The 21,078-nt window shown below is 34.6% G+C and overlaps 2 protein-coding genes across 3 annotated transcripts; one reads left to right on the forward strand and one right to left on the reverse strand.

Annotated features, from left to right (window-relative positions):
* The first annotated feature begins 5,250 nt into the window (after positions 1 to 5,250).
* On the forward strand, positions 5,251 to 7,901 carry LOC132628021 (uncharacterized). 2 transcript variants are annotated; one of them, XM_060343696.1, is made up of 3 exons: positions 5,251 to 5,889; positions 6,681 to 6,776; positions 7,123 to 7,901. In XM_060343696.1, exons 1-3 carry the CDS (start codon positions 5,523 to 5,525, stop codon positions 7,752 to 7,754), a joined length of 1,095 nt encoding a protein of 364 aa, XP_060199679.1. In that variant the 5' UTR covers positions 5,251 to 5,522; the 3' UTR covers positions 7,755 to 7,901. The 2 variants fall into 2 exon arrangements, with proteins under 2 accessions (XP_060199679.1, XP_060199680.1); XM_060343697.1 differs by lacking the exon at positions 6,681 to 6,776 and having other exon boundaries at positions 5,260 to 5,889.
* A 2,804-nt stretch (positions 7,902 to 10,705) lies between these two features.
* LOC132628022 (uncharacterized) lies at positions 10,706 to 14,405 on the reverse strand. The gene is made up of 6 exons (XM_060343698.1): positions 14,164 to 14,405; positions 13,731 to 13,838; positions 12,451 to 12,581; positions 11,776 to 11,876; positions 11,264 to 11,323; positions 10,706 to 11,082 (listed from the first exon to the last, which is right to left on the reverse strand). Exons 1-6 carry the CDS (start codon positions 14,339 to 14,341, stop codon positions 10,998 to 11,000), a joined length of 663 nt encoding a protein of 220 aa, XP_060199681.1. The 5' UTR covers positions 14,342 to 14,405; the 3' UTR covers positions 10,706 to 10,997.
* Positions 14,406 to 21,078: the final 6,673 nt, after the last annotated feature.

Below are 21,078 nucleotides of genomic sequence, written 5' to 3' on the forward strand. Positions count from 1 at the left end.
GTGAAAATGGTTTTTTGCAGAAATGCAAGGCAAGACTGCGTACAAAAGACCGTTGTGGTCCGGCCCTTCCCCGAATTCCGCGCATAGCGGGAGCTTTAGTGCACCGGATTGCCCTTTAACTTTGTTAAAATGTTTAGCGCTCGTTAGCCATGAATAGTTTTTAGGGAAAAGAGTCAAATATACTCCTCTACTTTAGTTTATTGGCTAATTTTGCCCTCCATTAGTCAAAGTAGTCAAATATATCCCTCTCGTTACAAGTTGGGGCCAAATATACCCCTACTATTAACAGAGTTTCAAAAATACCCCTTATTTCTAACATATTCCCACATAAGCAAGTCTAATAGTTGAAATTGGGTGACATGAACGCCACATGACATTTAACTTATTCTATGTGGTGCCTACGTGGCAATTTTTAAAAAATAATCTAGAAAATTGAGTTTTTTAAAAATAAATCTGAAAAAAATGGCTTTTAGTAAAAATCTAAAACTTTTTTGTTTTAATAAAACCTGTTTTTTTTAAAATATATTCTCGAAAATTGGATATTTTAGTTAAAAAATCTGGAAAATGATTTTTTTTTTAAATCTGGAAAGCTGTAAAGTATTTTTTTTAAAGTGTCCTAATTTTTTTTAAATCTAGATTAATTTAAAAAATCTGAAAAACTGATTTAAAAAAATAATTTTCCAAATTTTTTAATAAAAAAATTAGATTTTTAGTAAAAAGCCATTTTTAACAGATTTGCTTTTAGAAAAATTAATTTTTCAGATTGTTTTTTAAGTTAAAATGCCATGTGGCGTCCATGTCACCCCAATTCCAATGACTAGACTTGTTTATGTGGAAATATGTTAGAAATGAGGGATATTTTTGAAACTTTGCTAACGGTAGGGGTATATTTGACCCTAACTTGTAACGAGAGGGGTATATTTGACTACTTTAGCTAACGGAGGGCAAAGTTAACCAATAAACTAAAGTAGAGGGGTATATTTGACCCCTTTTCCTTAGTTTTTATTTTATTTTTTGAAATTTTATGTAAAGCTGTTTGGACATAGAATTGTTATAATTTTAATTTCAAAATTTTTCGGAATTTGTAAAACTCCAAAAGTTGTTTTCACAATTTTCACTTCGGATCACTCACAAAAATTGAAAAACAATTTCAATTTATATTAATGTCCGAACACAATTTATAGCCCTAGGCACGCCTAGTGGATTTGCTTTAAAAAAAAAAAAACAATTTCCAAATATGATTTTCAACTTGAAAACACATACTCCTATTTTTTTTTTTCTTTCAAATTTCACATTTTTATGTCCATACACCAACTCACATTAAATAGATGTTGCAACTTATCATAATTAAGTGATTTGATAGAATGAATAAATATTAATTAATCATGATTAAGTGATAGTCATGTATTTTTTGATTTGTGAATACCTTGTACATAAGTTTTTTATAACGGAGGTATTGGCATAATCAATGTTTTTCATGTTAGTAAAGCATATTTGGAGGGTGGGATGAACGAGATTACTTTGCCCTTAATCAAAGCTCTCGTATTCAAAATTATCCTTAAGTGGGAATATTGTGTTTGAATCCTAATAACGGAATAGTCGTGTCAGTAAGGATGAAATACGTGATTAGTTAACATATAAATTTCTGCTGCCAGGGGCGGAGCCAGTAAGATTCGGTGAAAAATTACACTGTATATATAAGATGAAAGTTATTTTTTATGTATATATAGTAATGTTGAACCCCCCTGGCTTCTTCGTTTGTCTACTTCTTTATATTTATGAACCTCTTAATTAAGCCATTGCCCGCTTCACTTGTTATTTGTGACGTTGAGTAGGACGACCTCAAATCTCAATTATGATTACCTACTGGCTAGTAGCTTCATTACGTTTTTATGGTATTTTATTGCTTTTTTTTGTTTTGTTTGACACTTTCCTACTTGAAATTTTTTAATCATGATTCTTTATAGCATCAAATGCTACGTACATACTACTATATGTTTAGTAAGAAGTGTATATTAAGAGTGAAGTAAAGTGAAATATATTGAGTTTACTATTATTGGCATGCTCACATAAGAGTTGATGTAACATGTTGAAAATCACTAAATGTTGTTTAGCTTAACTTTTCTTTAACTTTGTAAAGTGCATAATTTAACTAGAAAAGTGAAAGGTAAAATGGCTTGATAAGTAGACGGGGAGAGACTAAAATGAAAATAGGCGTGTCATGAAATAATGTAAAGTTGTCCAGGAAGCTATTGACTAATGATCTAAAAATTGTCTGACGTTATGAAAGCATGAGCAATCCGTTACGCACGAGATAGTTGTTCCAAGAAAAATGATTGGTACTACATACAAATTCTTTCTGTTAAAAAATCGCTATTCTGTCAAATCAAAAACATCATATAATATGAAAAAATATTTGAAAAAAAAATATAATATGAAATAAAATGAAAAGATATTTCCAAAAATCCTAAATTGCTTATCTTATAAGTTAAGTAGAAGGTAGATTTCATTCTATGCCTAGAAAAGTTTACGTTAATGTATGACTATAAAAGGATAAGAGATTGCTACAAGTTGAGCCTCAAGTTCAGCAAATATGTTCAATTTTTCACGTATTTTCATACTATCAAGAAAAGTATCAATATAGACCATTATTTTGATTTTGATATATACACTATTTCCTTAATATTTTCTAAGATCCAAAATGTATTTTAATTACCAATCCTTTATTTAGACAATTTGACCAAAATAAAATAAAAAATGCAAAAAGTTGTTTCTCTTAATGAAGTATCTACAGTTCCACTTGTAATAGAAGCACATTCCTACTCATCATTTTAAAATAAATAAATAAATAAATGCAAAATTTCTTTTTACTCCAGTAGTTAATTTCACGAGAAACCCGATAAAGAATCCGTCTATCTACAAATACTCCAGAAGTATTTCTAAAGGTTGCAGTTGTAAACACAGTCATTATATATAGGTTTCTAGAAAAATTTACTAATTTTATTTAAGGTAAGGTACATTCAAGTATCATTCTAGCTACTCAGTCCCCCAATAAAAATGTTACATTATTTAATTACTTATTTCTGATTTGTTTGTCATGTGCAATACAAAATACAAGAAGTTAAAGAGGATTCAGCAAATAAGTGTTTTAATATCGAGTTTCTTTATTCTTTTTTGAAATAAATAAATAAATAGAGTTTGCTTATTCGTTTTTTTTTCCTTTTTGGCTGATTCGTTTTTTACTTAGTTTCTAGTGCGTTTAAATCAGTTTTCGTCGATTTATCACGTTTTAAATCACACACAAAAGAAGGACAAACAATAGCTGTTACGCTCTTTCCAGTATACGATACCAACTTCTTCACATTTCATGTGTCATTCTCAAACATAGTCTACCCAATAATTAACAACTGGATTCTTCTCCATAAATATTTACCCAGTCGTTTACACCAGATTAATTCAACTTACCGTAAGAAAGTGATTTAATGAAGTAAAACCATAACTTAATTAATCATGATTAAGGGCTAGAAATGTATATACAAACACATGTAAGACATTGATACATTAATTAGTTTGGTGTAAACATTTGGGTAAGTTTTATTGATCTTCTTCCTCGTAATGGAGTGATGGTCACAACTCACGATCAATGTTTTAAAAGATAAAAGAAATGTTTATTTTAGAACTTGCTTCAATGGACTACGGAAGGCTAACATTTTATGGGCTAATGATTCGTACATATGTGATGTTATTCATATAGATGAGATTTTGCTAATGATTCGTATAAATGTGATGTTATTCATGTAGATGAGATTTTATCTCGTACACCTCTTACCTCTTAAATTGTATATTCGTATGTCATGTATGTATCAAGAATTCTCCATACGCTCTTTACGCCTATAATTGTCCACTTTCTATGTTACAAAATTGTCTTATACTCTCCGTTTTAATTTGTTTGACATACTTTGACTCGGCACGACCATTAAGAGAAAAAGGAGAACTTTTGAAATTTGTAGTACGTCTTAAATATGCAACAAGTAAATGACTATAATTTTTTTTTATGCTTGTAGTCTTAAACACGTCATAACATTTGTATGACTATAAAAACTTCTAATTAAGAAAATATAGAAATACATTCAAGGGTGCGGTCTAATGATCAATGAAGTGGGTTGAAAGAAAAGAGGTCTCAAGTTCAAATAAATTGGAACGGTGTAATTAGGACTTTGGTAGCTGAGACTGTAAATACATACTGTATGTATTTTATTATACTAATGCTTAAACTTTTTCTCCGTTTGTTGAACTATACTGTCGTATATTTTCCTCCATGTGTTTTTTTGTGTGTGTGTGTGTTTACAAGCGAATGCAGTTATAATTTATATAGATGAGGTTATGAAAGGAGTGCATATCATACCAATGCAAATGTTAACTTATCATATGGTGCACATGATATTGAGAAAAAGACCAGAATTCATAAGGTTCCAAGAACCTTATCTAATTCAAATATCTAACACCCAACAATGGAGCTATCTCACAGTGTACAAAAACATATAGCCTATCAAAGACACATAAAAAAAGGCAACAAATGAGTACTTGATCATTAGTTACTATTAAAAGATTGGACCACAAGTTCTCTATCAATAGACCACATGTGGTGGATAACGTCAAGTGAATTCGAAATACCGACTCCAGTCCTAACACAGTGCATGTGCTTGCACCTTGTAGAAAATCTAAATTCGTCCTTGATGGTAGTCGAGTGTCGAATAAAATCCTACATTAGAAGTTGATTAAGGAAAAAAAAAAAAAGTTATATACTATATGATTTAAGGATACTCATAATAATAATATGATGCCTTTCATTGAAAACCATGCAAGCTTAGACCAACTAACAATATCAAACTATGTTAAAAGTATCTTTGGTTGTCTTAACTAGACAATTGCTGTCAAAGCCGATTGTTCAATAAAATGAGTTCAAAATAACGGAGTTTACACGTAGTTTGGAGGCACACAAAAGAAAAACCTCGCAGGCTTTCTAGATAAATCTACAAATCTTGGTGATTGGTTATAGTATACTTAGTTAAAAGGGGGAGATTGTAGTGATACTCTTAATGATGTAAAAACCTTTTAGAAAAAATTGATCCAAAGAAGATAATACCACACTGTGTTAATACTATCTTTGGGTTGTCTCAATCCAACACGTGGGATGCATTTTAAGCTTCTTTTTGAATTAAAAAAATTGCTAACTTGTTAAAAGAGGGGGGAATGAATCAAAAGGTAGTAAGCAAAGGGATGAAAATTGATGGTAGTCGTGGCCTGCTTCATTATCATTGCCTTCCTTTACTTAACACAGAAAATAGCTGGATACGATTGAGCAACTTTTCTGAGACATTGGTTGTGTGTGGCTGTCTTTCCTTATCCCTAATAACAATCTCTTTTTCCTTTCAACAGTACTCATTATGTTTCTATCATATATTGCATGGCTTATCCCTTTAGTTCTTCCCTTCTATTAGTCACTAAAAATCAGCAAAATAATGTCTAATCAAGAAAATGGTAACTGGCCAGAGTTTATACTACCTGATTCTTTGTACACTGAAACCATCAGAGAAGTTCATTTATCCGTAGAGCAGGATTGGGATTCTTTGCGACAATCAGCATGTCAAACTGCAGCAGGAAGGGCACTGTGGAAACATGTGATCCATGATCCACTAGCAGAGTTACTTGCAGGGGAGACATACCTGAAGAAATTGTATGAGAAAATTAAGAAAGACATCCTCAATAATGCTAGAGAGGTTTCTGGAGTAATCATTGCTGTTAGGACACTATGGTTTGATAAAAGAATTGAAGCAGCTCTTACTTCTTTTGATGGTGGAGGAGCACAAGTTGTCATTCTTGGAGCAGGTATGTGATGTTTCAACATGATCTCTTGTACTGTATATACCCGGTGACATTAAAACAGATGGATACTTCTTGCAACTCAATGGCAACTGACTAGTTTCTCTTTTAGTAATTAGTAGCCAGTGGCGGAGACACGCTTCAGTAAGGAGTGTCATTTGACACTTACTTCACAACATCAAATTGGGGCAGGGAGTAAAGGCTTAAAATAATCGCAGCCCTAAACCCAAATAATCTTACAAATCCAATTGTAACAATGTACTGATACAGCTTATGCAAAATCATGTGAGTGCCACTGTTAGTAGCCGATCACTGAACTGATCAAATGTCACTCACCCCATTTTGGGGCCCAACTTGTTTGGGATTGAGGCGTAGTTGTTGTTGTTGTTGTTGGTTTTGGCAAAAGTTTTCATCCTCCTTGATCCATAGACCAACTAAACATTAATAAGATGCAACATATTCAGGAGAGGTAGAGGTAGGCCGAAGAAGTATTGGGGAGAGGTGATTAGACGGAGAGGTGATTAGACAGGACATGACACATTTCCTACTTACCGAGGACATGACCTTAGATAGGAGGGTATGGAGGACTCATATTAGGGTAGAAGGCTAGTAGATAGTCGCGTTTATCCTTTCTTATGAGTAGTTGTATTGCTCTATAGTTTCTTGTCACTTGATTTCTGCGAGTATCTGTTTTCACAGAATGGTTTATCATGACTTATTTACTTTCGTTGTTTTCATTTTCATAATTGCTTTGAATTGTTTGCCCGTATCTGACTTTTCCTATGCTTTTTCTTGAGCCGAGGGTCTTCCGGAAACAACCTCCCTACCTAAGGTAGAGGTAAGGTCTGCGTACACTCTATCCTCCCCAGACCCCACGTTGTGGGATTCACTGGGTATGTTGTTGTTGTTGTAACATATTCCAGCTCTAAATTCCCAAAATACTAGCCATCAACTGGACATCACGCTAATCTTATCCAATGATATATAGTCTTTCATTTTAATAGTGTTTTCATTTAGGAGTAACTATGACTATGTTTAGATAAAAGAATTCTAGAAAAAACAAGTAACAACCAGGAAATATGACAGATTCATTAAAATATGATAAACCTAGATTGTCCATCACAGGAGGGTCTGCATATTTCACCGAGCATTTTCATTGCTCACCCCTCGGAAGCCATTCGATTCCATTTATCAAAAATGTTCCAATGCAAACCAATGATGTCTGTTCCTTTTCTGCAGGTATGGATACAAGGGCATACCGCTTGAGTTGCTTGAAAGACAGTAACATTTTTGAGGTTGATTTTCCTGAGGTCTTGCGTATGAAAACCACTATTCTAGAGGCAGCAACAGAAACAACAGATGAACGAAAGCACCAAATTATGATGGCAAAATCATTGAACAGAGTGGCAGCTGACTTGAGAGAAAAGGACTGGCTTGAAAAGCTTCAAGAATCAGGCTTAAAGCTAAATAAGAAAACAGTGTGGGTATTAGAGGGCATTCTATACTATCTCTCTCACTCAAATGCCATGGAAGTACTGAAGATTATCGCAAATAACTGTACCTCTGTTCATACAGTACTCTTAGCGGACTTCATGAACAAGCAATCAACTACAATGTCCAGCTCAAATTTCCATTTCTATAGCGACTATCCTGATCAGTTATTACCGTCACTAGGATTTTCTGATGTCAGACTTTCTCAAATTGGTGACCCAGATGCACATTTCGGGTTATTGCATGACCCACTAAACTTGTTCAACAAGTTGCGCAACTTGCCCAGGTCACTTCAAACTCACCCAGATGATGGAACACCATGTTGTAGGTTGTATTTGCTTCAGGCTTCTGGTGAACCACCAAAACAGACTATTTTGTGAATATTATAAGAATGGGTCACCAGTAAAGTCTAACTTGCTGTTATAGCTTAGAAGCACTCCTCATTGATTGACTGTCATCTTACCGCATTAGTTATAACAGTGACAGTGTCATTTAAGCTATGGCTAGTACACTTTTTATCTTTTCAAGATCTAGGTAATTCTTAAACAAGTTCATCATGTTTCCAGCCCCTTCATTCGCCTCCAACTTCTAACTTTTGCAAGAGTTTAAAAGAGACAACACAGCACTATTTTACCTACTCTTAACGCTTATTAGATTTTCTACCAGTCACACAGAAAGTTTGTTCTATTTCCGGAAAGAGAAATCTATTTAAAAGGAATTCATGCTGATTGCCTAGCTTCGGATACTTTCAAGGCTCACAAAACAAAAAGAATCCGAGCGACTAGGATCACACATGAAAGTGGAAAGAGATTCATGCAGTTTGCACTTACATAAACATTTGCATATTTACTAACAAAGACAGGTTCACTCACTCTTTTTTTGCCTACCAATGATAGAGGAAGACTTATCTCAAACCCGAAACCCCTACAATTGTTTTCACTTAAAGAGACTGATTTGAGCCAGTAAGTTCTAGACTTTGATGAATGGGGATGCGGAGATATGAATACTAGAAATGTAATAGTAAAAAGATAACTAAAACCTGCTACCTGAAAGCACCTATTAAAGAAGAGGGATTCGATTAAAGAAACTCATATAGGAATTATCCCAGACCTTACTCCTTCACATGATTCTAATGTTTGAACGCATCCTTGAAACAAGCAATTGGCTAGATTGAAACTTTATGTATAAAACATAAAATAAAAATATCCTCTGTGTGGCATGCTATGTTGCTTGCATCCTTTGGAAATGTCGATGAGCCGGTGTCAGATCTTCCAAAAATGTGCAACGGCATTTTTGGAGGATCCAAGCAACATGTTATGAGCAAATGGTGACTAAGAAACAGTGTAGTTTCATAAAAGTGAGCTATTGGCTACATGAAAAGCACCTTCTTTGTATTGTCTGGAACTTAGCGGTTACTGTCATACTAGAATCCTTTATTATTGCAATATACTTTTTTTTTTGATAAAGATTATTATTGCAATATACTTAAAACTTGAAGCGCTTAATTCTATGGCCAGTAGCCAGTTAGCGACTCCAATTCTTTGTAATATTGCTAGAAGTTCTTTGTATCATCCTGTTAGCGGTGCCAGGTTACATGCCTTAGTAAATACAGTTGAAAAGAAACTCATCCATGAAGCAAGTAAGCATAAGAAGAGTAAATCTCTAAAGTGTGGCTATTGTCAAGTATGACAAGAACTATGCATAACTCTTGGCGTAAACCCCACATACACATAACTAATGTCTACAGATTTTACTTCTGAAACCACCAAGCAGACTCTGACATTGAAATATTATTTAAGAGCCCCAAACAAAAGAAGAAGCAAAAAAAAAAAAAAAAAGGAGAGCATCAAACAGAACTGAAAGGATTGAGTCCACCGGATAGGCATAATCCAATCTTTCAGTACTTACAGCTTGGCAGGCATAGCATTCCTTAAATTCTGATTGTGTCTTCCTCTCCTTAACTCGTAAGAATCACCTTCGCTATTCACGTCGGATATCTACTCACTAAGAGATCAATGCAGCTCCGATAACTATCATATCACTGTAGTGAAGCTTTGAGCAAATTTGGCAAGAAATTTAATAGTCTAAAATAATGGTAAAGCAACAACAACAGCAAGCCCAATATAATCCCACCATGTGGGGTCTGGGGAGGGTAGAGTGTACGCAGACCTAACCCCCACCTTGAAAGGTAGGGCGGTTGTTTCCGAAAGACCCTCGGCTCAAGAGAGGAAAACAAGACAAAAGGTCAGATAGGACCAAGCATATCGAAAACAATATGAAAACAGGGAATAACAAAAGCGAGAAAGTCATGGTAGAACAATCCGGAAAGAAAGGAGCATTAACTACTATAGATAAATAAGATAACCAAAGTACAACGGCCCAACAAATATAAGCAACAATCAAATGTAGAAATCAAATGGCAATAAACAAGTGAGCAAAACTACAACTACTATGGTGAAAGGATAAGCCACCTAGCCTTCTATCCTAATTTGAGTACTCCACAACCTCCTATCTAAGGTCATGTCCTCGGTGAGCTGAAACCGTACCATATCCTGTCTAATCACCTCTCCCCAATACTTCTTCGGCCTCCCTTTACCTCTCCTGAAACCGTCCATAGCCAACCTCTCACACCTCCGCACTGGAGCATCTGTGTCTCTCCTCTTCACATGCCCAAACCATCTCAACCTCGCTTCCCGCATCTTGTCCTCCACCGATGCCACTCCCACCTTGTCTCGGATATCTTCATTCCTAATTCTATCCCTCTTAGTGTGCCCACACATCCACCGCAGCATTCGCATTTCCGCGAATAAACAAACATGAACTATTATTACTTGGCCAGCTTGTGCTCTATTGCTTTTTAATATTTAAGAGTTCAGTAATCACGGAAGGGGAGAAATCATAGAGGTATACAGTGACAGGAAGTCTTGGACATAAGTATGACTTTCTACAATGAGCAGCTATGTGCTCCCTGGATGTAGAGAGAAAATTTTGAAGAACCTGTGAGAAAAAGTTGTCGATCCCATTAAATACCTAAGATTTCTTTCTTTCCATACAATACACATAAGCTCCAGGGAGAAACCTTACAAGCTCTATTTTTAGTCTTTTATTGCCATCGTAGAGAAAGGGACTGCCACAAAGACATTTTCAAATAGACTATCTAGTTATATCATGAGGCAAGAACCAATATGAACTCAGAGTCCACTATATGAAGTCAAGTGAGCAGAATATCTTAGAGCATCTCTCAGTATCATGAGGCAAGAACAAACTAGAAGTTAGAATGTTAACTATAAACTTGATGCAGGTTATGTAACTTGTTGATCAAAGAGCATCAAACTTGTAACACCATCAAATCTGCACATAGAAAAGCAGAGCAAAGTGTCGGCTTTATGCATCAGGATTCACTTGTTCGTAAATTCAATGAATATGGAGATAGGTCCACTCACTATAACTAATAGCGACTGAATTAAAGTGCAATTAACAGGATAAAATCAAAACAATGAAAGAACAAAATTATACATTAAATGGATGATACAACCTATTGCAGTTTTTCTTTTTGCCCTCCCAAAAGTAAATTGGCAAACGCAGAATTCATCCTGTTTCTTCTTTGACTTGAATAAGGATTATCAAACTTCAAGGCATTCCTTGATGCCTTGCTCAAAGTTGTCCAGACTGGTTACTGTATCCATGAGAGCATTTGCAACCTTTTGTCTGTAAAAAGAAAAAGCATGTCCTCATAAGTGATAAGACAGCGGACGAATCAAGCATGAAATATCTAACTTATTACTATCATGTTTGTCAGTCATATAAAATGGAAAATTTTACTTAAAAGAAATCAACACAAGTTTTGAGAAGAGTACAAAGAGAAATTGTTGCAAATCACTAGTTATACCTATTAGAAGCAACCTGCACATCAATGTCATTTGCCATGTCACTGAGAGAAGCAAAAGACCTGCACCCATGAAATACAGAAAGTATTGTGTCACAAAATTTCTGTCAAATCTCTCTAACACACACATGCATAGACGTCATGGTGATAATTCAAAACTGACTTTTAACGTCTACAGAGCACATTTAATGTCGCAAACAGGCAGTAAATGTACACACTTTCCATATCCTTGTAGAAACTAAATCAGTAACTAGTAAGGATAGTTCCATGGTAGCACATAATATGTAATTTCCCAATCCACACTTTTTAGCCGCCAGCAGGTACTAAAAGTAAGATAAGCTGCTTCCAGATGTGGCACAAAACCAAGCCACTATCACAAAAACATATTCTACGACATCTGCTGATAAACAGCTAATACAACTTCCACCGTAAAATGCACAGAGATCAACCCACTTCTTGAAGTGTTTATTGCTCGACATACAAGATAAATTGATCACAATAAGTTTATAGGTCACCTTATGAGATCAATAAGCTTGGTTTCAGCTGCTAACTTTACGGGGTCCTTGTCAGCAAGCAAAGAAGAAGCATTTTTCACAACCAACTGGAAAGTGCAGACCTGAGAATTACGAATGTTTCATGTGAGTCACGAAGAGCATACAACCCATATAATAAAGGTCAAAATACATGAACTAAGGGATAGAGTAAACCAATTATCACTCTTTTTTGCACAATTATTTACTTTGTTTCTATGGCTTTTTGTCTCCCTATCTTCCACGTCACTCTAAAAAATTGCATTACCACAGAACACAATCTAGATTAGAGACTTAGTACGTTTCTTTTTCATGTAATAGAAATTGTTAACATGTCTGCACCACTAACGCACTTCAACCAATCAACCACAGCTCGATCCCAAAGTAGTCTCAATGGGGCATTTGAATCATCTGTATACATGCAACTCAATTCTGTTCCATAATTAGATCATTTGTCATCGTTGGATCATTTTCACATTATCCATCAACCTTCCACATCCTTTTTAATTAATAATTCGGTACCTACGATGCTTTTCAAAACTTTCAATGCGCAAAGTCAAAATAAGTACTCGCTGATTAAATTTGATTAAGAAGTCCATCAAAATCAACAAGTAACTAGTAAATTTTTATTTCAATCAAAAGTCAAAGTAGAGGTCAAACCTCAACTCCTGTGCTTGACTGAAACTGAACGAAGGAACTCCTCTCTTGAGGCACACAATCCCTTGCAGCAGATTTCAATAAGCTCTGAAATTCTTCAAGTTCCTTTTCACCAAAATCAGATTCAGCTTTCGCTGTCAAATACAAAACAATTAATTCAAGGGAAGTTACGAATATGTACAGTTCGGCCATCTAGCATCTAGTTTACCAAACATGGCCGAAGTACAAACTGCCTATACACTTCAGCTGTATAGGTAGAGCCAGGGGCGGAGCCACATAGGGGCGAGGTCCGAACCCCCTTCGCGGAAAAAAAAAACTGTTTATACATGATTAAAATTATTTTTTATGTATATATAGTAGATGTTGAACCCCCTGTAGCTTCTTCGTATGCTTACTTTTTTATATTTTGAACCCCCTTAGTGAAAATTCTGGCTATGCCACTAGGTAGAGCGCATAGGTTTGTATAAGTATGTATATTATATGTATAGGTATTTACTCCCTCCGTCCCAATTCAAGTGTCTTACTTTCCTTTTTGGTCTGTCCCAAAAAGAGTACCTCTTTCTATATTTAGTAAGTTAACAATTCAAACATCACACATGGCAAGTCTAAAACCACAAAATTCAAAAGACATTTAGTACATTACACACATCTTTAATTTAGGACCACAAGATTTAAAAATCTCCTTTTATTCCTTAAAATTTTTGCCCAGTCAAACTAAGACACTTAAATTGGGACAGGGGAAGTATATTATATGTATAGAATGCTTATTATATGCATATATGTATGTACAATATATGTACATTTAGTATACTTAATACATTACCTATGGACTTGTCTACATATTTCATAAACTAGATGGCCGAATAGTATTTGGCTGTAAATTTTTCCTTAATTCAATTCATTAATCGCAGGAATACAAAGAAAAAAAGGGAAACTTACATAAAGATACCCTTCGACCATCTAGTTTACCAAACATGGCCAAAGTTTACACTACCTATACACTTCGACTGTATAGGTATGTATACTATATTATATGTATAGGGATGTACATTTATGTATATTATATATATAGGTAAGTGTAAATATATATATATCATGTGTATAGTATACGTATATTTGGTATACTTTTTACATTACCTATACAGTCTGTACATATTTTGTAAACAAGATGGCCAAATGGTATTTGACTGTAATTTTTCCTTAACTCAACTCATCAATCGAAGAAATACAAATGAAAAAAAAAAAAGAGGCAATTTTCAAATAAACAGAAATTTAGTAGTTACTAAGTAAGAGATAAGCAGAGCGAAGGATGTTTCTAGAAGCATCGATTGGAGCCAAAAGGTACTTAGCAGTCTTCTTCTTTTGATCTCTTAGCCATTCTTTTGGTCCTGCTGAGAAACCAAACAATTCAGTTACCAATTAGGCTTTAATTCATTTTTTTACACATAAATTAGTGAGTTAATGGTCTAAAACACACTTGTATCACTTTAACTATCAAGGTGCTTGAGTTTTCTACGGAAACTATCACCAACTATTCGTCAAAACACACCTCAACTATTAGTTATTTACTTTTCTGAGGTGTGTTTTTGACATCCATGATAATTCAGGCAGGCAGGAAACTCACGAAAAAGTGATACAGGTATATTTTTGTCTATTATCTCTAAATTAATTGTAGTTGAAGAAATGAAGAAGAAACTGGAGACAATTAAGTAGTACATATGCCGAAGGAGAGAGCGGAGTTAGGGAAAGTGAGAGGAGCAGCAATTATGAGTGAAAGCCAAACGACACCGTTTCTACGACTGAATAACTTCGTTTCCACCAGCGGCGGCCGTAACAACGGCGGCGGAGGGACTGTGGTGGTGATGGTGGAGGAAGGGATAAGGGAGATACTCATGGTGGTTGAAACGCAACGGTAATCATTCAGTTTGTCCTTTTGATCATTATAAGTTCCGAAAAGGGCCAAATATACCCCTGTACCACTCGAAAAGGGATTAACTCAGCCTCATTATATTTTTGGTTTAAATATATTTGAATCTATTTCCTCTTTAGTCCGTACCAAAATGAATGACCTCTTTCCTAATTTGAAAATAAATTCACTTTATGAATGATTTACAGTCACACAAATTTTCAAGGCTTATTTTGAACTACAAGTTTCAAAAGTCTTCCCTCTTTCTTAAATGTCGTGTTCAGTCAAATGAGTTTTTTAAATAAATTGAAACGGAAGAAGCATAAGATTGGAAAATACGTAATTAAACAAATACGTAATCATTACGGTGCTATGTGCTGAGGGGGTGAGGCCTCATCTATTCCCACTTATATGGAGGTCTGATGAATCATAGTAATTCATAATCTCACTTATTTATAGAACGTTTGTTTTAAAGTTTGTATTTATTAGTCTGTCCAATTTTAATTTTTCAGTGTTTTTTTTTTTCAATTTTACCACCATTGAATGGGTTCGAATATATTTGATTGATTAAAATTTATAATCATGTCTTAATTTATCTTCAAATGTTATTCATTTATAATTTCTGTGAGATGACAATCTATTCACTTTCACAATTAATCATTGCCACGTAAGTCGTTGTCCACCATTATCAAATTATCACCGCTAGCACTGTCTACCTTTCTTTACTATCAACATTCACCATTTCTCGACCGCTATGACCACAAACAACAATTACCACAAGGCACTAGTCATTATTTGCCAATCAATTTCACTAACCATCATTATCACAACAGTTATCAATCACTACCGAAGATCGGGGAATCCACCCCCATGTCTAATGTGAAGAAGCTTTCATCTTCTTACCACATGAATAGTTTAATGTGCTCATCAACGTTTGATCTTGAGATGTAGATCATTCAATGAACATTAGCATGACATACTCCTGCAATAGTTTGAAACCAAACTCCTCAAAACGATCGATGAGGTGATTCGGGTAAAATCCAATGTAGATCTAACTTTCAATCTGGGGGCACTGTTATACCCCATTTAAAACTAGTTAAAATGGATTAGAACATTTAGGTAATTCCAAGGTTTAAATAAAGTTAGAGCATCGCCACCTAATTATTTAGAGGTGAATTATGACACATAAATTAATTAACGTTAAACTCTATTTTAAAGTTTATTAAACCAATTAGATTCTAGATAAAGGTTCAACCTGTTCGTACATATTTTAATGATGACTTATATATTTTGCAGGTACATAAAGAAAAGAAGGACGAAAGAAGTAATTGGACAAATACGAAGGGCTCCAAAGCAAACCTTATTCAAAGATAGGGATCAAGTAAGAAACAAAAGAAAAGAGATCATGGGAATCAAATATTCTTTCCAGTACCAACGGGCAAATCTATTTAAGGAGTCGAGTACCAAGCATCCTCAAATCAGGGAAGTCTAAGATCGTGGAAGCATTAAACAAGGAAATAACGCTTACAGGTCAAGATACTAATTGATACAACACATCTCTACAAGGGAAGCAATCAAGGCAAAATGAAGTCGAGTATTCAACAAGGAAATAAAGATTCCAAGTTAAAGTATTGATTGTTGTAATACATCTCTTCGAGGAAAACAATAAATTCACAACAGCTCTATCTTTATTCTTAGAAATAAGATCAATCAATTCCTATCTCCAAGGATTAATTTTCTTGGGTTGCCATCTCTGGAAAATAGCCTAAGCACCGATTTTTCAAGGCTATATAAGAAGAGACATACTTTCGTCTCAACTTCTCAAAGCTCTCTACTCTACTTTTCATAAGCATTATAATACTGAGTACTTTATAGTGTAAACAAAAAAGAGAGGAGAGATATAGTATAGTTGGTGAGATATTGTATTAAAAGATTAAGAGTGTTTGAGTGTAGACGTAGGAGCTCAATTCAAACAACTATTGTACCAAACATACTTTCAAAAGAGCTGCAGAGATCACCCTTGCAACTAAAGGAGATTGGAGTAGGATTCACATTGAATTCGAACCAGTATAAAACATCCTGTGTTATTTATTTTCTGCACTTATACTGTTAATGAGTCGACTGATGACTTAAGGCAGTCGACTAGCTAAGCAAAAATTTAAAATTCACTCCCCCCTCCACACCCCCTTCATGCACTTTCACAACCAATCCTAAAGGCAGGTACTAGGCCTCCTTTAAGATTAGTATTAATACGATTAATTGGTCGGACTTAAGTTAATTAACTAGGCTAAATGTAAGTGTAAAACTAATTCATGAGTCGAGTAAATAACTTATAAACTAATATCTTTTTTTTTTAAATAGAAAAAGTTATACGAGAGAATGAAAACCCAAAGCTGCCTTGTACCAAAATTATCTTAACATAGAATGGGTTAAAGTCATTACATGTTGAAGCTGATAACATTTCTACTCCTAATTTGGCTGAGCTTCATCAATGGAAGAAAGAAGATGAAAGTGTATACGGTAAAAACCGGATATGAGTCAAATCAGAAGAACGAGGAACCGAAGAGAGAAGAGGACGAGAGCATACACGAGGATTTTAGTTCTAAACCGGAGGAACGCTTGGACCGGGGCTAAGCAGAGGCGTTGATTGATCCGGTCTCTTCGCCACCGGACCGATCGAGGCCGTTAGTCCGATTATCCGTGGTCATTGGTCCGGTAAAGCCGTTGCGCGTGAGCCATGCTTCGGTAGCGTCCTGCCATGGTCAACTACCAACCATGCGTGTGTCAGACCGTACGGCCAACCTAATCCCACCAAATCCGTTCAGAGTTGTCCTTGTTATTATTTTTAAATGACTTATGTTGTACAAGGCCCATGGAGGCAGCACTATAAATAGAGCTCATTCCCCTCCTGTGAGGGGGTTGGCTTATTCACTTTCAAGAACAATTGTAATAGCAAATATATATAATTTCTCCCTAAATATTGGATTCGGCTGTAACCTTCTGCTTTCATCTTTATCGTATTTCCCCATCAAATATTTCATAGTGCTCATAAACGTTCATATCCGTAGCAAATCGCTATTGTCAGCCACTTTATTACAAAATATTCATACATTCGCTGTCTTCATCTAGTATACATTGAGGCCCGAGCACATATCCTATACTCACTTACAAATTTAATTGATTATCCAAATTCGGGGTAAACAGAAAGAAATACCATATGAAGCCAGCCTTTTCCTCATTCAAAATAGAGATAAAAGGCTCAAAAACACACCTCAACTGTCACTGTTTTTTGAGTTTCATACCTAAACGTTGAGAAACTACCCGAACTATCACTATTTAGTTTGCAAAACATACCTCAAATTATTCTTGAATGACATGTGATCTACACTCTCCATTTTATATAAAAATATTGCCAAGTGTTGTCCACATGGATAAATAATGTCACAATGGCACCTACATGGAATTTAAAAAAAAAAATTTATTTGTTGTAAAAAACAAATTGAAAAATAATATTTTCTGTAAAAAATTATAGAGAATAAAAAAATAGTTTAAAAATGGAATTTTTTTTTTTTTAAAAAATAATAAGAAAACTGATTATTTAGTTTTCACTTTTAAAAAAAAAAATATCAACTCTTCCATTTTTTTAAATCATTTTTTTCTGATTTTCTAAATTTTTTGATATTTTTTTTTTTTAAAATCCAGATTTGTTTTAAAAAAATGCAGTTTTTAAAAAAAAAAATATACAGTTTTTTTTATAAAAAAATATTTTTTAAAATTTTCATGTAAGTGCCACCGTAGCATTACTTATGCCGTGTGGACAAAGTTTTTGAGAAAATTTCAGCTTCACTTGCCTTTTGGAGAGTGAGTTCACACATTTAGGTCAGGTGTGTTTTGCAAACTAGATAGTGATAGTTTAGGTAGTTTTTTCAAACTTATGATAGTTTAGATATGAAACTAAAAAAAAAGTGATAGTTAGGGTGTGTTTTTGACCCTTATCTTTTCAAAATATGAAATTTACGTTTGCAAACAAAGCAAATCCAAGGTGTACTCCCTCAGGTTATACACGTGGCACAATCAGAGGAAGAGCCACTAATAGATAGATTTGAACCCAACCATTCACTTTGTACAGCTCATTATAACAGAAATGTAATTAATTACATTTCCATTTATTTAGTTAGGCAATAGGAAAATTACACGTGCATTAGTTAGTCAAAAAAATGCTTTAGGTAAAGAGTTTGACTCCCATCTCCCTGGGATACAAAAATTTAAGCTCATACGGAGTATGTTGTTGTAATATATATTATTAAAATAAAATTTTAAATAAATAATTACACATGAAATATAAAGTACAAAGTACAAGTTTTTGTGAATAATCAATGTGAGTTGATTATATATACGTTTTGATAATACTTAAAGAATGGCACATAATGATTGTTGCACCTCATTTTTATCAAAGGCTAAACAAAGCACAACTTATGGAGCTCTGAAATAATTAAGTATGTACAGAGTCGCCACCTAGCATTTAAGGTATACTAGGGTACCTATAAATTATTAATATATGCAGCTTAACAAGGTCTACGAAAATAAGTGAAATTCTAGGTAAGGGTTCAAATTATTCCGAAGGGAAGGTGTTAGGCATCCTGCAGAATCCACAAATGTGGTTCCCGACTGGACCAATTTAACTATACGAGGGATGTGTAAAAAGACTTGATTATTATTTACAAAAATTAATAGAATTTAGACTAAAGAATAACTAATATGACTATTCACATAAATAATCATGCAATACGTATTTTATACATATGTGATATAATAATTATTTTAAAAAATATTATGTGCAACTTAGAAGCTTGGGTATGTGAAAAGGGTATAAAGAATGGACATGAAATTACTCAAGGTGAGTTAACTAATTTAACTAGCTAAGTATGTACGCCTAATCAATCAATTATGAGAGTGCATTCTAAAGTTTAAATATTGAGGCAAATCACCCTATTTATTTACTTAAGTGTGCTAAACTATTGAATTAAAACTCTAGCGAAACATGATAACTATAAGAATATTAGCTACGAAAATAATAACTGCCTAATATTGATTTGTCTAAAACACATAAAATTTAAATCACCTAAGCAGATCATAAATAAATACCACCAACCTGCACCCTAAAAATTAAAGTTTCACTATATTTTATGCTTGTGTAATTTAAGAATGTAAAAAAAATATAAACAGAGAATTTAAGAAAGCTATTTGAACTTCTTTTGAGTGTCATCTTCAAAAAGTAACTCCGGATACCTGCATGAGACTTAATAAAAATGTTAGTAAGAAAATAAATAACTATCGGATGAATTAAAGAAATAATGAATAAACTTAAAATAAAAACCCGTCTTTGTACATGGAAGGCCTTGGAAATCGACGGAAATTTCTTCATCGGCCAAAAAGGATGAGGCAGTTTCTACACCATTTGTACTTCATATAGAATGAATATTAGTGTAACAAATTACCAAATGAGAAAAAAAATACACCTTAATCTCTAACACAACATCCTAATAATTATATAATTGGACCCACATAGCAGATTTTAAAGGTACAAACAGATGAAACTTGAAGTATAACGAACTAAAATAAAAAGCAATCACTAAGCAGAGGTAAAAAATCAAATTTAGAAAGTAAAACATTAAGAAGGGAATTCGAAATCTAATAGGCTCTGCATATCTATTCTACAGAAATCATAATACTCAGATTCTTCCACTATTTCAAAATGCTAAATAAGAAACTTCTCTTTTAGCGCTCCTAATATTTAAAGGCGAAAAACCCGGCTACTAAAACAGAACAACTCAGAAGTTCCAAAAGCAAAACAAAATTCTGACACATGTAGTTCACTGCATATTCATAACATTGAAAAAGTTGGTCGCTGGAATTTATCTTTCCGTTCAAAACCGTGTTGCTTCCACTGTGACAAACAGAACATCAGGGAAAGTTGAAAAAAAAATCAAGAATAACAACATGAAGACAAGCCAAGAATGACATAGCAGCAACAATAACAGAGTAACCAAAATGTGAATAAATCAACCAAAGAGGTGGCTTCCAAGGACAACAAGATTCGCAGGGAAACGTTAGAAGAGAAATTGCACAAATATCAAACCCGACTTGAATCCATAGTAACCAGCAAGGTGCCATGAGAAGCAACACATATATACAAGCATATACATATAAACAAAATAAGGAATGCCGATCAAAATCTTTCAATACAAAACAGGGGGGAGAAAGGGGTCGTAGTGGTGGCGTTTGGTTGTGGCGGTGAGCTCGTTGGAGCCTGGATGTGGCAGATCCACCACTTCTGCTCCACTCATGATTAGCAAAGAGAAAAAAAAAAGAATGAGGAGAACGGAGATGGAGGAAGAAAGGAAGGGGCAGTTTGGTTCGTGGTGTGAGGAAGAAGAAGTGGACTAGTGGTGGTGTCGTTTGGTTGCTGGTTGTGGTGTTGTGGAGATGGAGTAGCGTTTGGGAGAGAAGGAGATAAAGTGAGGCGTTGTGGTGGTTGTGCGGTTTCTTCGTGGTGGAGCTCATCGGAGCTATGGTGGGAGTTCGTCGGCGGTGGGCTGGTGGAGCGTGGCTGGTGAGAGAGAGATGTGGCGGAGTTCGCCGGAGCTCGGAGCTCCGGCGTAGAAGGTGGCGGCGGCTGTGGAAAGAGGAGGGAGGGAGAAAATGTTTAGGGTTTTGTTTTTTTA

The sequence above is a fragment of the Lycium barbarum genome, chromosome 2, assembly GCF_019175385.1.
Source record: "Lycium barbarum isolate Lr01 chromosome 2, ASM1917538v2, whole genome shotgun sequence".
NCBI classification, from domain to species: domain Eukaryota; kingdom Viridiplantae; phylum Streptophyta; class Magnoliopsida; order Solanales; family Solanaceae; genus Lycium; species Lycium barbarum.

Coding starts and splice junctions, on each gene's coding strand:
- LOC132628021 (XM_060343696.1), top strand. CDS start 5,523: ATGTCTAATCAAGAAAATGGTAACTGGCCAGAGTTTATACTACCTGAT. Junction 5,890..6,680: donor AGTTGTCATTCTTGGAGCAG/GTATGTGATGTT, acceptor CTTTTTCTTGAG/CCGAGGGTCTTCCGGAAACA. Junction 6,777..7,122: donor CACGTTGTGGGATTCACTGG/GTATGTTGTTGT, acceptor CCTTTTCTGCAG/GTATGGATACAAGGGCATAC.
- LOC132628022 (XM_060343698.1), bottom strand. CDS start 14,341: ATGAGTATCTCCCTTATCCCTTCCTCCACCATCACCACCACAGTCCCT. Junction 11,324..11,775: donor AAGCTTATTGATCTCATAAG/GTGACCTATAAA, acceptor TCATGGGTGCAG/GTCTTTTGCTTCTCTCAGTG. Junction 11,083..11,263: donor GTGCAGGTTGCTTCTAATAG/GTATAACTAGTG, acceptor TTCTTTTTACAG/ACAAAAGGTTGCAAATGCTC.